A 16,832-nucleotide genomic window follows, 5' to 3' on the forward strand; every position below is an offset into this window, starting at 1 on the left:
CAGAACGCCCTGGGGTCGCTGCCACTACCCCAACGTGCAATTTTCCCTGAAAACACAGCCCTATCCTGCTACCTCACACTGCTGTCAACTGGGCACTGCCATGAAGAACAGGAAAAGGAGGAGGAAAGAGAACATGGCTTCAGGCTTCCAGTGGACTCGGCCCATGCCGGCTGCCTTGCCCTGACGCCGTTACCTCCAGGGCCTTGGCACTCTGGCCCTCCCTCTGCAGGTGCCGGAGCTGCTCCTCCTCCAGTTGGCTCTGCAGGGCACGCCCCTTCCCCTGCTCTCTCTCCAGCTCCTGAAGCGCAGCCTTCAGCTCGTTCTCCTTATTGCTCAGCATGGATCTGCGTGGAGATGTCACAGAACACTCTGACCACATGGGCCACAGTGTGCTCCTGGGGGCTAGGAGCTCCAGCAAGGGAGGCAGAGCCCTGCCAGGCCCCACGCATGCGCTTCACCCCCCACCACAGGATTATCAACCCCGGCAAAGCAGGGCGCGGCGCCCCTGGGGCTGCCCAACTGCGGCCCAGCAGACGTTGTTTCCCTTCATCGTCAAGAAAACTGTGGCCACAGCGGCGAGACTCCCGCCAGTGTCCCGGGAAGGCGGATCAGGCGCACCTCAGCTGGAGGACCTCCTGCTGCACCTCGCAGAGGGACCGGGACAGCCGTTCATTCTCCTGCCTGCTCTCACAGAGCTCGGACTTCAAATCTCGCACCACACTCTGCTCTGCCGCCAGGAGCTTCTGCACGCCGTTTGCTTTCTCTTGCTCTTCACTCAGCGTCTTCTGCAAGTCGCCAGCGATGCACTTCTCCTGCTCTACTTTATAGGCCAGCAGTTCAACTGAGAAACACGAAAGAACAGAAACACAGGACCCCATGAGCTCCCCGTGCTGCACCAGTGACGCCTGGTTAGAGACAGACTAATGGGGACATGGGGTTTATCTGGGAAGAAAGGAGGTTCTGTGGACCAGGGGCCCACCTTCCTGGCCGGGAGCACACAGAGTCCAGGAGTGGTGTAGCCCTGGAGCCGTCCTAAAATGCCACCCCACCCCCACTCACACCCTAAACCGCCTCCAACAGAGGCAACTCCAGGCCAGGTGGCTTTGCTGGAAAATTCTCCCAAAGTTTAAGGAAGAAAGAACACCAATTCCACACAATGGAGGGCGGAGGGGCTACTTCTCAAATACCTCCCACACCCCTGTGGCACTGGCACTACCCAGCACCAAGACCAAAAAGGTACAAAAGAAAACAGACCAGTGCCCCTCACGAGTGCTCGGACAGTGCCAGCCCACTCCCTGCCCCTACGCCCCTCATGAGCAGTCAGACAGCGCCGCCCCCCAACGCCATGCCCCTCATGAGCATTTGCACAGCGCCGGCCCACCGCCCCCATGCCCCTCACGAGCGCTCGGACAGCGCCGCCCCCCACGAGCACTCGGACAGTGCCGGCCCCAGCCCCAGAGAGCACAAAGGGCACAGGCGCTGGGACAAGGGCATGGACTGAACTGCAAGGCCGTTCCCCTTGACAGAATCCAAGACTAGGAACAGAGGGCGCTTCCCCGAGCTGACCAAGGGCACCTGATCCCACATGCAAGGGTACAAGACCAGCTCCTGTCCCTAAAACTAAAAGCAGGGAAAGGCGTCTACCCACACAGCACACAAGAGAACGTGGGCAGGAAACGAGCAACCAATCGTTACTTATGCACAGATGACCTGAGCGTCTACATAAAAACTCCCGAAGAAGCTAAACTAAATGGAGAAACCTAAAAGACATTCCTGAACTCTAGCGTGAGCTCCCAAGAATCTGCCAGCACTCAGAGCCCAACCCAGGCTCCTCTTGCCCACACCAGGCCCAGGAGTGAGGCCTCTGTGCTGGCCCCACCTGGCACTGCCTGTCTCCAGGGTCCTTTCTGCTCAGTTCCATCAGCTGACAACCATGGCAACACTCAGGGGCTTGACTAGATGATGCCCTGTCACCACCCTCTGCTCCCAAGGCCACACAGGTGAGCATCAGGTGGGCAGGTGCAGAGGCCGGGCCCCACAGGCAGTGTCGACAGGGGCACCCACCCTGCCTGCGCAGCTGGTGCTCCTGCTGTCTCCCACGCGCCTCCGCGCTCGTCAGGGCCGTGCGCAAGTGCTGCAGCTTCTCCTGGTTCTGCAGGTGCGCCATGCGCAGCTGGGCGCGCAGAGCCTGGATCTCGGACAGCAGGCTGCTCCGGTCCGGCAGGCGAAGCTGCTCCAGGGACTTTTCCTGCAGGTCTCCCTGGGGGCAGAACGGGAAAAGCAGCCTGAGCACCGGGCGGCCACCCCATACCCCAGCCTTCCCTGCGGTCTGCCCTCTAACCCTGCTCCACCAGGGCAAGCCTACTGAGTCTGGGGTGGGTGCACAGTAGCTCCTGGGCCTCAGCTCTGGGGCCTGCAGGTGTCAGGGCTGGACTGCGCTACCCTGTGTGAGGCCTGCAAGCCAGTTACTCTCCACACTAGGTCTCCTCATGTGTACGCTGGCGGGGACAGGATTTACAGTGTCCCCATGGCACCAACGCCACCCAGGCCTGCAAACAGAGCACCTCTCAACCCAGGAGGCGCTACTTGGAACGGAGAACGTTTCTTTAGCCGCTTATCTCAGAACAGAGTGAGGCCATGAGGGTGTATCACGAGCACACCGTCCTGTTAGAGCTGCAGGCGGAAAAGTGCAGCACCCTGCATGGACTGAGCATGAACGCCTGGGTGAGCCACAGCCACATTCCAGCGGTCAAGAGAAACACGCAAACCAAAATTCACACACAAAACAGTCTGTGTCACCCTCTCTGCAGGGGCTGGACCCCTGGGGTAAACTAAGGCCTGGTGGCAGAGCTGATACTCACCTGCTCACTGATGACCTTCTCCAGTCTTTCAAGCAGGGAGCTGTGACCTCCCCGATCTGAGCCACTGAGTCGGGGCTGCAGCTCAACCCCCTGTATCTCCTGCTCTTTTTCAAATGCTTCCTGCACAACCTGCAGAAGCTCCCCTCTCCAATCAGGGCACACGGTGGGCACGTCCTAAAGGATGAAGGAAGAAATGTGGCCTCCTCACAAATGCACCTGCATGCTTGTGCCCCAAAGTTTGCAGTGTGACTACGTTTGGAGATGGGGCCTGCAGGAGGTGATTCAGGATAAATGAGGCCTCATAAGAAGAGGAAGAGACACTAGAGCTCACTCGCTGTCTCCATCACGTGAGGACACAGCATAGAGGCACTGTCTGCAAACCAGGAAGGGCGCCCACACCAGAACCCAACCCTGTGGGCGCCCTGATGCCACAACAGGCAAAATCAATGTCTGCTGTTTAAGCCCCTGGTCTGGGGTGTTCAGTTGTGGCAGCTGAGCAGACTGGCAGCCGATCAAACAGAAATGACCCTGACAGAAGAGAAGACACACACTGAGTGGCAGGAGGAGAGGCCCTGGGGGACAAGTGCTGGAATGGGCCGAGTCCGCAGGCCCAAAGTCCTGAGCCCTTCTGCCCCACACACCTCCACGTCCCGCAGGGAACCTGCCACCGGAGCGTGCGCCAGCTGTGGGAGACCAGGAGGCCTCCCCAGGGTTCTTGGACCTCAGTCTGTCTTTTTGGCCATGCTAAAGAAATCCTAGGCCAGGCATGGTGGCTCACGCCTGTAATCCCAGCACTTTGGGAGGCCAAGGCAGGTGGATCACGAGGTCAGGAGTTCAAGACCAGCCTGACCAAGACGGTGAAACCTCATCTCTACTAAAAATACAAAAACTAGCTGGGCGTGGTTGTGTGTGCCTGTAATCCCAGCTACGGGGGAGGCTGAGGCAGAGACCTGCTTGACCCGGGGAGGTGGAGGTTGCAGTGAGCCGAGATTGTGCCACTGCACTCCAGCCTGGGAGAGAGAGAGAGCGAGACTCCGTCTCAAAAAAGAAGAAAAAAAGAAAAAATCCTAGTCTCCACGTGGCCCTAAGGATGCGGCTGTTACTGCAAGCGCCTTAAATCCTTTGGAAAAGAAGTGTGTGAGGTGCAAAATAAAACTGCGTCTTTCCCCCACAGTGCAAGCCTTCCTGTACCTCGTCTCCCTTCCGGGAGGGGTGTGGCTCGCCAGTCAGCGGTGCAAGGCCTTCTGACAGTGCCAGGATCTGGTGGCTCTCGTCACACACCATCTGTAGCAAAGCCTGTGGTGGGAAAGTGCGTCAGGAGGAGGGAGTCGCCAGCCACCCCACACAGCCACGCTCTGCATCACCTGCGGCCCCGAGCTGCAGCCAGGGCTCCGTGAAGGGTGGGCAGCTGTGGAGAGGGAGGGCATCACCTCGGTTTTGTACAGGCAGCACCCACTTTTCAAGCTACAAGGTTTTCAAGCCCACCTCCCCCAACCTTCAGAGAGACCACACGGAAGCCAGGCTTGGAGTGAATTTCTCTATTAGCCACTCCAAAGATGGCCCTGCCACTTCCTCCACTCCACCTGCTCCCTGACGGGGACACCGTCCCCCGTCTAAGCCTGGACAAAGCTCAGGGCAGAGTTTCAGGCCAATGTCCACAGCAAGGTCACAAACATATCATGCACTCCCTGCCCTCCTGGGATGCTACCAGGAGGCCACACAATGGCTACCCAGGAGGCCTCTATCCGTGGTCTGGCCGAGGCCAGTGCCAACCACCAGTGTGGGGTGAAGCTGCCTGTGCCGGGCATGGGGAGCAGAGAAAACCATCCCCAACAGGCCTGCCCGAGTTCCCGGCCCACAGGTCTGTGAGCAGGACACAGCTGCTTCGGGTGTGTGGACACACACTTGACTCTCGCCAGAGGGGCGAAGGGGCAAGCAAACGGCCCCACGGAGAAGCTGGTGTCACGACCAGCCCAGAGCCCAGAGCCCAGAGGCTCCGTACAGTCACCACCACGTGAGCACACCCTCAAGCACAGCACACGTCTGCATAAAAACCTGAAGAGAAAAAGAATCTAATAAAGTCCAAAAAGAGGGAAATGCAAAATGAAGCAATGATGAGGCCTACGATGGGGTGTGATTGACTGAAAATATGGTTTCCTATAATTTTAATGACATGCCCCAAAAAAGTCAAATACTAACACTAAAGCAGTAACACCAAATTGCATACTATGTTTACTTTAAAGATAATTATCTTTAACAACTGAAAACAATTTTACTTTATTTATTTATTTATTTATTTTTTGAGACAGAGTCTCACTCTGCCGCCCAGGCTGGAGTGCAGTGGCCGGATCTCAGCTCACTGCAAGCTCCGCCTCCCGGGTTCCCGCCATTCTCCTGCCTCAGCCTCCCGAGTAGCTGGGACTACAGGCGCCCGCCACCTCGCCCGGCTAGTTTTTTGTATTTTTTAGTAGAGACGGAGTTTCACCGTGTTAGCCAGGATGGTCTCGATCTCCTGACCTCGTGATCCGCCCGTCTCGGCCTCCCAAAGTGCTGGATTACAGGCTTCAGCCACCGCGCCCGGCCCCAATTTTACTTTAAACACAACATATGTGGCATAGGATGGATGCAAACCGAGGTCTGCGGCAGAGCAGGGCGGGGTGGGGGGAAATGGGGGCAGGGGAGTGGGGCAGTGCCGGGGGGGAGGGGAGATGGGGGAGGGGTGGGGAGCAGGGTTGGGGGGGGCAGTGGGAGCAGGGCTGGGGTAGTAGGGCGGCTGGCAGGCCCTGAAGCTGCTTGGCCCCTCCCTTCCAGCTGCAGAGGACAGGCCATTTCCTTCTTTTTAATAGGCTTTTCTAGATTTTATATTGAGGAGAAAATGCGTTTTAAAAAACATCTCTTATGAAGAAGAGATGCAGAGGCCCTGGGGCACAGCCTCCCACCAGGTGATGCGGGGCCCTCGCAGCTGGGTTCCCGTGAGGCCAGGAAGTGGGGCAGAGCCTGGTGGGCACCTTGGAATGTGGCCCGTGAGGCAGCCTGGGGGATCCCACAGACACTATCACTAGGGCTGAGAAGGTTCTGCCGCCTCCACTCCCAGGACCGGGCGGCTCTGCCTGTCGGCGGGGGTGCGGTCCTCGTTTCCAAAGCTCCGGCACATACCGTGCCCACTCACGGCTCAATTCCAGACATGGCCAGAGGTGGCCAAGAGTGGCCAGGGCCCCACCTGTGCTCAGGACCTCCTCAGCAGAGGGGCCACAGGGCCGCTACAGCATCGACCACACTCTTGGCATCTGTGGCTGCATCTGAGCAGCGGGGCTCCCCCATGCGCCTGGAGCCACCTCCAAGCAGGGCAAGCACCCAGCTCCACTCAGATCCCCACTGCAACACTAGTGTGGGCACAACCCCAGGGCTCCGCACTCTAAAACACAGGCCAGAAATTAAGACAATAAAGAAAAACCCGGAGTCTGAAACAGTGTAAGACATCTGTGAAAAAATCTCCTTGTGATTTTCAGCTGGACTCGGGACATTTCAAAGCTGCTCCCTGGACAGCAGCTCCTCCTCTTCCTCTCCCCGCCACTTCACAGCTGCTCCAGGACTACAGGAGGCCTTTCCTGCCTTTTTTGCTTTTCTTTTTAAATTATGAAACCTAAGTACGGTTCATAATTTATGGTAACATTAACAACCAAATTTATTCCTTAAAATCAGGAATTCTAATACTAAGTTGTTTTCACAGGAAACACTCATAGAAACATCTCCTTGATGTTTTATATTGTATAAAAATGTGAGGCCAGGTGCAGTGACTCACACTGTAATCCCAGCACCTTGGGAGGCTGAGGTGGGCAGATCACTTGAGCTCAGGAGCCCAAGACGAGCCCGGGTAACATGGCAGCACTCCATCCCTACAGAAAATACAAACATTAGCTGGGCGTGGCGGCTCATGCCTGTAATCCAAGCTACTTGGGAGGCTGAGGGTGGGAGGATCGGATCGTTTGAGCCCAGGAGGCAGAGGTCGCAGTGAGCCGTGACTGCACCACTGGGTGACAGAGTGAGACTCTGTCTCACAAAAAAAAAAAATGCAAAGAAGAAATAAAAAACCAATTAAAAAAATAAGTATCTCCAATTTTCATGTTTAAGAAAGTAAAATAAGGTTTTTTTTAAATGAAAAAAGAGGTTTAACTGACTCAGTTCTGACAGAGAGGGGTCTTACTACATTGCCCAGGCGGTCTTGAACTCCTGGGCTCCAGTGATCCTCCTGTCTCAGCCTCCCAAAGTGCTGAGATTATAGGCATGAGCCACCGTGCCCAGCCAAATAAAGTAAAACAAATTTTATTCTGAATGCAGTAAGTCCTCACTTAACGTCACGGATGGGTTTTGGAAACCGCGACTCTGAAACGCATGTAAACAAAGGCACCCTTAGGGCCTGCTGAGACCACGGGAGCTGCGTCCAGCAGCACAGGAGTGTCCTTCCTACCAGGGCACTTTCCAGGAACCCAGGGGCAACGCTAAGTGGGGACTCACTGTGCAGTTTCAGAACAGGTTTCACTGAGGTGAAAACGGTTTGGTTTGGGAATGTCCACCACTCGAGTAGGACCCGCAGGGCCTCGTTCTCTCACTCACTTGTTTGGCCAAGTTTTTGTCAATGGTTTTGCCATACATGACCTGCTAAGCTGGGAGAGAAAAGAAAACCTACGAAAAGCTCCACAAAATTCTGCCTTCAAGGTTGACTCCAAGGAGTCTGAGCGGCTTCTCTCCCATCCTCTGTCCTAGAACATCGGGGCTTCCAGAGCCTCGGCTTCTCTACAGGACGCAGGCAGGAGGGAGGCACAGGCTGGCTCTGTGGAGCGACACCACCCGCCCACGGGCTCACAGGAACCTCCCTGCCTGGATGGGAGGGGGTCACCTAAGGGGCCAGCGTGGAGCTGGGCGGGCAGCTTCCGGGGACCACTGGGGGGCTGGGGCTGAGACCAGTCCTGCCTCATGTGAGTCATTAAAAGGCGGTGCTCAGAGGCACCCAGGAAAGGCTGCCCCTCCCAGGCTCTCCCCGGCAAGGCAGGACGTAGGGCTTGGGGGTGCCCCGAGGCTGCACCTGGGGAGCTGTGAGGGCACCTGTGGAGCCGCCCCCGCCAGCCATACCTTCACGTGCTGCGGATGTACCTCCTTCTCCTTCATGGTTTCCGGCAGTGGCTGAAACCTTCCAGAGATGGCAGCAGGGGTCACAGGACCAGCAGTTGGAGCCTCAGGGCCTCCTGACCCCGGGCTCAGTCTTGCTCCAAAACCCAAGCCGTCACCTAGAAACACCACAGGGTCAGGGTCCCACCCACAGCTCTCCAGCGAGTTCCGTGTGGGAGGTACTGCAGAGGCAGGGCAGGGGTGATCGGCCCGCAGCCCCCAGCGACAACCACACTGTGACTCTGCTCACGGAGAAAACACTGATGGGCCCCAAAAATACTTTCATAAAAACATAACCCCGGTGAGAGTGACACACGTCAAGTAAGAAAACGCAACTTCGCAGGTTGAGTACATCACGGGACCTCCACTCACTTCTCCAGATGTGTCCCCTAAAGACTCCACAAAACTCAGAAGTCTTAGGCAAGCCCTCAAGAGCAGTGGGACGTGCGGGGCCTGCACCCTCCACGCCAGCCACAGAGCAAAGGCAGGCAGCGGACGGGCATCCGACGACCGCTCAGAAAACACTGACCGTGCCTGCTGGGGGGTCCCTGCAGTGCAGCTCCCCTCTGCAGCGCGGCTCCTGTGTCAGGTGGCCACGGGGTCTCAAGGAGGTAAATTCAAAACCTCCCAATGCACAGGGCCTGGTCCATCCCGGAGACCTGCAGCTGCGCCAGCCCACCGGGAGGGGGACGCTTTGGAAACCGAGGCAGGATCGTGTCAGCGACACGAGGCCCAGACGAGGAGGAGGCACCCTGGAAAAAGGGTGTTGGACCTTCCCAGCAAGAGGATGAGGATGCCAGCGAGATCTGGCTCCTGCGTGGACAAAGCTCCCTGGGGAGCGGAGGCTGTAGCACTTGGCACCTGGGGATGCCCCAGCACAGCCTGGTGAGCACAGAGCACACTGGGCAGGAGCAGTGGCCAACGACGCAGGCAGAGGACGACCTCAGAGGATGATGATGACCCCCTCAGAGAAATAATGGGCACCTCATTCACAAAACGAACACAGTGCTTTTTGTGAGTGGCAGCAAGTGCCAAGAGAGCAGCACGAAGACCTCAGGTGCGGTACAAGGGTCGAGGCTGCTGGGTCACTGCCTGTACCCCCCAAAATGCCTCAGGCCACCCCCGACCGCCTACAAATCTTTGTGCCTAATCATGTTGCCAAGTCCTACTTCTGCCCTGTGTATCTCAAATAAAGACGACGACAAAGAAATCTTTGGGGAAATCATCTACTGCAGGCAGGTGTTCGGGAAATCCCGGAGGGTGAAGGACGCTGGCATTTCCCTGAGCCACGGCTCCTGTAGCGACACCCACAGCGTGTACCAGGAACTGTGGGATGTGACTGCTGCAGACGCTGTTACCCAGTGCCACTGAGACATGGGCGCCCAGCACCGTGCCCAGCCCACTCCATCCAGAGGAAACCACAGCCAGCAGGTGCCACCAGCGGGTGATCAGAGCTCCACGAGTCCAAGACCACTTTCCCCGTTGTCCCACCGGACCCTGTGCCTTCAGCAAAAACCATGCTTCACCTCGGGGCCCAACACCTTCTTCCAGGTGCGGGGACTTCTCACCTGGCAGTGCCAAAAATAAACTCAAGAACATCCCCAAAAAAGAAAGGAACCAAAGAGCTGAAGCTAAAGGAGAGAGGAACAGTTAGGATAAGAAAGAGTTCTGAGAAATTTAAAACACAAGCGCAGAAACAGAACACTCAGCACAAATGTTGAAAAATAAAGTTCTAAAGAAAACCTCTTAGAAACAAGAACAAAAATAAAAGGAGTAGAAACAGGGAAAGAAGATTTGACTATCAATTCTGGAGGCCCGCTAGAGTTGAACAACAGGAATTACAGAAAGAAGAGAGAAAACCACAGGAGATGTGATTGAAGGAAGGACGAACGAGGAAGAAATCCACCACCCTGACTGCGCAAGCCCCTCCAAGGTCGTGCGTCACTGGAGGGCGCAGGCACGGAGGCGGTGGACAGGCACGCGGTACCTCAAGAAACATGACTTCCAACCCAGGAGCCAACTGACCGAGCACCGCCAGGGAGAAGAGGAAGTTCTCACAAACAAGCACCTGCCTGACACCTTTTCTACAGAGGCCTCTGGGGACATGTTTCATTAAAAAATATGGGGCCTGCTGGGCTCAGTGGCTCATGCCTATAATCCCAGCACTTTGGGAGGCTGAGGTGGGAGGATGACTTGAGCATGGAAGGTGGAGGCTGCAGTGAGCCGAGACTACGCTGCTACACTCCAGCCTGTGTGACACAGCAAGAACCTGTCTTGAAAAATAAAATAAGGAACGATCAAGGGGGGACAAGGGGTCACCTGGGAGCCCCTGAGAGTTGGTGGGGAAGCACCTGCTGTGCTCGGAAGGCTCGGATGACACTCACCCGGACACCGTGTGCGAGGACCAGCAATGACGAACACAGGAGAAACCAAGCCAAAAAAAAACAAAAGCGGCTCGAGGGGGACACGTGCTCCCAGCGGCTCTGCTGGAACACGGGGCGTGTCCTTGAAGGGCAAACCTCAGCTGTGACAGCACAGGGCGTGCGGACTGGACCTCGTGTGGCAAGGGGCACATGGCGAGGGGCTTTGCTGCTAGGACGGCTGAAGATGCTACTTTAAACAGCAAATAGGCTTTGAAAATAAAGCAAATACGAGAAGACATTTCTGAGAGTTGAACGTGGGCATCCTCAGGGAGTTGCAGTACTGAGTGGGGAGCTGGGACAGAGGCTGCTCAGGGAATGGTCCTCTCAGCACCCGTAATTGTTACCCTGCGTGCTCACTACTCATCAAATAAAAACAAAATTAAAAAGCTGCTGGCCCTACTCTGCAAATACTAAAAATTTCTAATTAAATTGTGACCATGTTCTCAAAAATCACTAAATTACTGGAGAATTCAACAGATTTTTAAAAAAGAGCACCTCAAAAGGTGACTGAGTTGTAAAAAGACAATTGTAGAAAAAGTGACGAAATTTAAAAGAGTACGGTGTGGCAGGTAACTGCCACCACAACTGATCCAGGCCAGGGCAGCAAAGGGAGGAGACTGAGACCCGTGGGTGTGAGCATGAGGGGAGAGAACACTCAGTCTCCACATCTCCCACAGGAGGAGAAGGAAACCCGGCAGGCACCACCACAGACAAAGGCCCAAGTCAAGCCCACGCACCTCCCGCCATGAGGCCCGGAGAGACGCAACCCCCCACACGCCAGCGTGAGGACACGCCACACAGTCAGCAACCCCTTGGCTCCTCTCCAGGGCCGGTGCCCCAAAACCCACAGCACAGAGAGGGACGACCACCCCAAGGGGAGGGAAGGGCAGGGTAGGAGGGCAAGGCAGCAGAGCCTGGAAACATGGGGCGTGCCGCCCCAGTCTCCAGCCCGCCACAGACACCTGAACAGAGCCTCTGAGTTGGGGTGTCTTTTCCATACAGGACGCTACTGGGACAGTCGATGAAATCTGAGCAAGGTCTCCAGCTGTAGCTGAGACGCCAGCCTTGGATCATGGTGAACATTCCAGGGTGGAGCGTGACCTGGGCTGGCAACCTTGGCTGTGTGAAAGGTACAGGTGTGTTTTCAGGAGTCGAGAGTCCCCAGGCGCATGCCTGACAAAGTGCAGAGCCGGGGTGGAGGTCAGTGAGGGGCAGACACAGAACTGGGTGAAGGATGCAGGAATTCTTTGACTATTTTCTGACAGGAAACCGCTGAAATAAAACATGAAAAAAGAAAGATAACCAACTCACTTTTCTTACTTCCATCAGTTTTCCCTTCTAATCCAGGAGGAGGTGAACTTAATGTTTCTTGAGAATCAAGAGACGTTGTGATAAAATCTTCCACATCTTTCTCCTGTTCAGATACAGAGATTTTTAAATGGTCATAAATAATGAGTAATTACATCATAGAGATGACTGTGCCAGGTGAAAACTTCCAAAGGCCTGAATTTATCTTCCCACATAGACCCCAAATGAAACAACTCAAAACTGGTGAACACATGCAGGTGTTCCAACAATTTAATCAGATTCCAACAATTTATTTTTTTAAAAAAAGCATTGTTTATTCCAACAATGCGTCCAACAATTTAATCAGATTCACGCACAGCTCTTTAGGAATATTTTAATGTAGCCAAGAGCAAATATTTCAGATTTAAATTGTTTTACATGAAATGATAGTAAGGATTTTTCAGAGAATATGTATCTGCTAAATTATTATTTTTTGAGGGAGGATCTTACTCTGTCACCCAGGCTGGAGTGCAGTGGTTCCATCTTGGCTCACTGCATCCTCAACCTCCCGAGGCCAAGTGATCCTCCTGCCTCAACGTCCTGAGGAGTTGGGACCATAGGCAGCACGACCGCGTCCAGCTGACTGTGTGTGTTTTGTAGAGATGGGGTCTCACCCTGTTACCCAGCCTGGTCTCCAATTCCTGGGCTCAAGCAATCCTCCCGCCTCGGCCTCCCAAAGTGCTAGGACTACAAGTGTGAGCCCGACCGTATCTGATTTTTAATTTTATGTTAAGATACACAATATCCCAAAATGATTATGTTAGAAATAATATGATCTAACTCATAAATTATTAAAATTAATTAGCATATGTCAACCCTGTTAAAAATATGAAGCATTTCCGGCTGGGCATGGTGGCTCAAGCCTGTAAGCACTTTGGGAGGCTGAGGAGGGTGGATCATGAGGTCAGGAGTTTGAGACCAGCCTGGCCAACACGGTGAAACCCCATCTCTACTAAGACTATAAAAATTAGCCGGGCGTGATGGCGGGCACCTGTAGTCCCAGCTACTCGGGAGGCTGAGGCAGGAGAACTGCTTGAACCTGGGGAGGTGGAGGTTGTAGTAAGCCGAGATCGCGCCACTGCACTCCAGCCTGGGCAACAGAGCGAGACTCTGTCTCACAAAATAAATAAATAAATAAATAAAAAATAAGCAGCATTCCTAAAAATAAATCTGAAAAACCATTCTGGAAAAAGAACCCTATGCCCATCACACACAAAGAGTGTCTGCAGCTGTGCCTGTTGGTGTCCATGTCAGTGGAGAAGCATGCCCGGGGTCCATCTGATGTGGGCAAATGCATCTCAGGCACTTTAAAAATAACTGAACAACTGAAATAATCTAAACGCTCCCATGACGCCAGTCCTGCAGAGCTGGCCCCACAGAGGACTGCGACGTGTGCGCTGTCAGGAGGTGAGCAAACAATGGCAGCTGCCGTGGCGCCAGGCAGGCCACATTCCCATGGGAACAGCAGGTCTAGGAGCAGGGCAGGCACCTACCACAGCCATCCTCTGCACACGGTGGTCATCAGCTGGCGGAGACTCAGCCCACTGCAGGGCCAGCGCTGCTGCGGACACACCCGGGGAACAAAGCAGCCCCGGCCCCTGGGTCTGTGGTAGCGAGGTGTCCGCGCTGTCCCGCAGGGATGTGTCGGCACTGCACAGGCTCAGGGCTCCTGAGTGGGGTGTCACGGGGAGGTGGGGCCGGGGCTCCAGGGTCCAGTCCTTCCTGAGGACCTCAGGGGAGCTCCAGGAAGAGAGATCCAGCATCCCGGCCGGGCTCTTCCGGGGCCCAGCCTCCGCAGCGTGGCTCTGGTGGCGGGAGCCGCCAAGCATGCCGGTTGGTGAAGAAAGGGACCTGTGCTGACATTCTGACTTTTCCTGAATGGGGGAATCTGGCGTTTCACCTGGTATCAAGGAATCCCGATTTCTGATAACATCAGTCACACCCCCCGTGGCTGTACTGGCATCACACGCATCTATGGGGGCTGATGTGTCAGGCTCTTCACCGTCACAGGAACCATCACTCCAGCTGCTCTCCAACAGGTGTGCCGAGGCCAAGGGCCACGGAGATTTGGCGTCGGCAGCATCCACGTTCTGGAAGGTCATGGAATACAGCAAACGGTTCAATTTTTCCTGAAGTTGTTTCACCTGCGCGATCAGATCGACCTTCTGCAGCTGACAGTCTTCCAGCACTTTTTCCTTACCCTGCAGGTAAAACAGAACAGGCACACAGTGGAACACCTGGCTTACCAGGAGTCGCACCTGTCTGTCTGGTGCTGATGGCGGATTTCAGGGAGTTTCGGAGCACTCGGGTGATTCCACAATGAGCCCTGCACATTTCAACTTTATTTAATTCTATGAGAAACAGAACCAAGGCTTACATCTCTTTGCTTAAAAGGCAACTGTCATAACCTATTTCTGCGGTGACTGAGGACACAAGCTTCACACAAGGGAAAAAGGATGGGAAGGTTCTATATCTGAGCACCGAAAACACAAAATTGTGGTTTATGTGATGAATTTGGAGTTTCTTTTGTGTAACTTCTAAGAATTTGGCAATCAGCTCAGGCAGGGCTGAGCTTTCTCTTAAGAATTCAAAGAAATGAGCCAGGTGCAGTGGCTCACGCCTGTAATCCCAGCACTTTGGGAGACCGAGGTGGGTGGATCACGAGGTCAGGAGTTCAAGACCAGCCTGGCCAAGATGGTGAAACTCCATCTCTACTAAAAACACAAAAATTAGCCGGGCATGGTGGCGGGTGCCTGTAAATCCAGCTCGCCTGTAAATCCAGCTACTCGGGAGGCTGAGGCGGAGAATTGCTTGAACCCAGGAGGTGGAGGTTGCAGTGAGCCAAGATCTCGCCACTGCACTCTAGCCTGGGTGACAGAACAAGACTCTGTCTCAAAAAAAAAAAAAAAAAAAATTCAAAGAAAAGTTCCTGTCATGAGGGCCTCAAGACTGCTGCAGGAGACGTGAAGGGCTCTCCACCAGAATGTATTTCCTGAGAGCATGTGACAAGCACATGAACCACGTTCGTGGGTCTCCTCAGAACTGCGGGCCTAGGCCCGTCCTTCCCTGATTTCTATGGAATTCAGAATCTTTCAGGCTCTAAACGCCAATGAGGTGCATGCAGTGCAGACCCAGGAACAGGCGGCACCTGCACTCATGCAAGACACATCCCAGCAACGTCCCAGGGACAATCCCGAGGGCTGCGAGGGGCTCGGGTGAGCCCACATCTCAGCAGGCTTCAGCACCAAGCATGCTTCGATGCCACACTTGAGACCATAAAATACCCACCCAGCACTTCTGGTGTTAGAGCCTCTGGGTTTCAGAGCCTGGAGGAGTAGTTGGGGCACATTTAGCCAACACCAGGGAGGAGGGGGAGGAGGAGGAGGAGGGTGGATGGATGTGTGTCTGGGAGGAGGAGGAGGACGGGCTGGGTGGCTGTATGTCCAGGGGGGCTGTGCTGGGCCTTAACTACAGGAGGCCAGGTGCAGACAAAGCATCAAAAGGTGCCATCTGTGGCCGGGCGCGGTGGCTCACACCTGTAATCCCAGCACTTTGGGAGGCTGAGGAGGGCTGATTACCTGAGGTCAGGAGTTTGAGATCAGTCTGGCCAACATGGTGAAACCCCGTCTCTACTAAAAATACAAAAATCAGCTGGGCAAGGTGGTGTGCGCCTATAGTCCCAGCTACTCGGGAGGCCGAGGCTGGAGAATCGCTTGAACTCAGGAGGTGGAAGTTCCAGTGGGCCGAGATCATGCCATTGCACTCCAGCCTGGGTGACAGAGCAAGACTCTGTCTCAAAAAAAAAGAGAAAAAAATAAAAGTGCCATCCGCACCTGATGCACCCCAAGGAGGGCAGCTCTCGCGCAGGTGTTTCCGAGGGGCACTGGGGGCCCATCCCGGTGCACTGGGTGGGAGAAGCACCAGTACCCGCTCTTCTCACTAAATCTCAACTCCGCTACGATTTGAGATTGTCAGGGTGCAACCTCCTTCCCCAGGGAAAAGAACTGTCAGCTTTTCTTCAAGTGACAATATAGGGTGAGATGAACAGATTAAAAAAATAAATCTGAAGTCTTTCAAAGTAAAACAGACACTGGCCATCAAAGTCCTGAGCTGAGGTGAGGCCCATGGGGGCAATGTGGTCCTCCCAGGAAAAGACAACCCAGGACTAACCCTGAAGCACAGTTAATCCATTTGTATCAATTAAAAGAAAAAAACCAAACTGATTGTTTCTAGAAAGTGGCTTAAAGGGAGCATGTAGGAAATTTCACGCCAATCATGGACAGCTCGTTACAGAACAGAAAGGACTCAGAGAACATGTCACTGCAGGCACAGACTGTGCTCCTCACCTCAGCAGAATACCTGCTTCTGCCCAGGGCAGGACCCATGTGTTCTACACCCAGCCTCTCCCGGGTGGGCCTCGCGCCTTCCCCCGTCCCCACACCTTGCCTACGTCCTCCAGACTCAGGCGCATTTCATTTTTCACCAAGAGCAGCTCTGACTGCAGCTGCCTCTGGCAGATGGTGAGCACTGACATTACGCCTTCTTGCTTGCAGAGAGGTGCGTCCTCCAACGTCATCAGGACGGGCTGCAGATCACCCTTGACAGAGGAGACAGACGAAAGCTGAGCACACAGGAGGCTGCTGCTGGGGCTGCCCCACAGGTGGCCTGGAGCTGGAAGCCGGTACGGCAGCAAGCAGGGATGCCAGAGGGAGGTGGCTGTGCCGTCCACAGCCAAGCACCTTGGTCTACAGCAGGCCACATGGAAACGGGGCTGAGGACCCAGCAGGAAGCTGCCCCAACCCAGGATGACGCCACAGAGCAAGGTGGACCGGGGCATCTGAGAGCGGGAGCCGCTCTACAAAGACCCAGCTGGTGTGGGCGTGGCAGCCAGCAAGTACCCAAGGTTCTGCTCAAACCCAAGTGGGAGCCTTAAAAGACAACTCCCTGCAGGGCCTCCAGCTCCAGAAGAAGAGCTTGTTTACCACACCCCACACAGGTACCGCTCATCGACAGATCTTACCACACCCCACACAGG

At 54.9% G+C, this 16,832-nt stretch overlaps 1 protein-coding gene across 1 annotated transcript in view; it reads right to left on the bottom strand.

Moving 5' to 3' along the window:
• Nucleotides 1-16,832, bottom strand: part of PCNT (pericentrin) — a 118,379-nt gene that overhangs the window by 14,573 nt on the left and 86,974 nt on the right. The window contains 9 exon segments of the mRNA XM_026447415.2: nucleotides 194-344; nucleotides 619-841; nucleotides 2,065-2,260; nucleotides 2,862-3,035; nucleotides 4,053-4,157; nucleotides 7,992-8,146; nucleotides 11,762-11,864; nucleotides 13,291-13,998; nucleotides 16,239-16,394. Of these exon segments, the coding sequence (XP_026303200.1) occupies nucleotides 194-344; nucleotides 619-841; nucleotides 2,065-2,260; nucleotides 2,862-3,035; nucleotides 4,053-4,157; nucleotides 7,992-8,146; nucleotides 11,762-11,864; nucleotides 13,291-13,998; nucleotides 16,239-16,394 (1,971 nt within the window).

Source organism: Piliocolobus tephrosceles, chromosome 19 (genome assembly GCF_002776525.5).
Source record: "Piliocolobus tephrosceles isolate RC106 chromosome 19, ASM277652v3, whole genome shotgun sequence".
Classification (NCBI taxonomy): Eukaryota; Metazoa; Chordata; class Mammalia; order Primates; family Cercopithecidae; genus Piliocolobus; species Piliocolobus tephrosceles.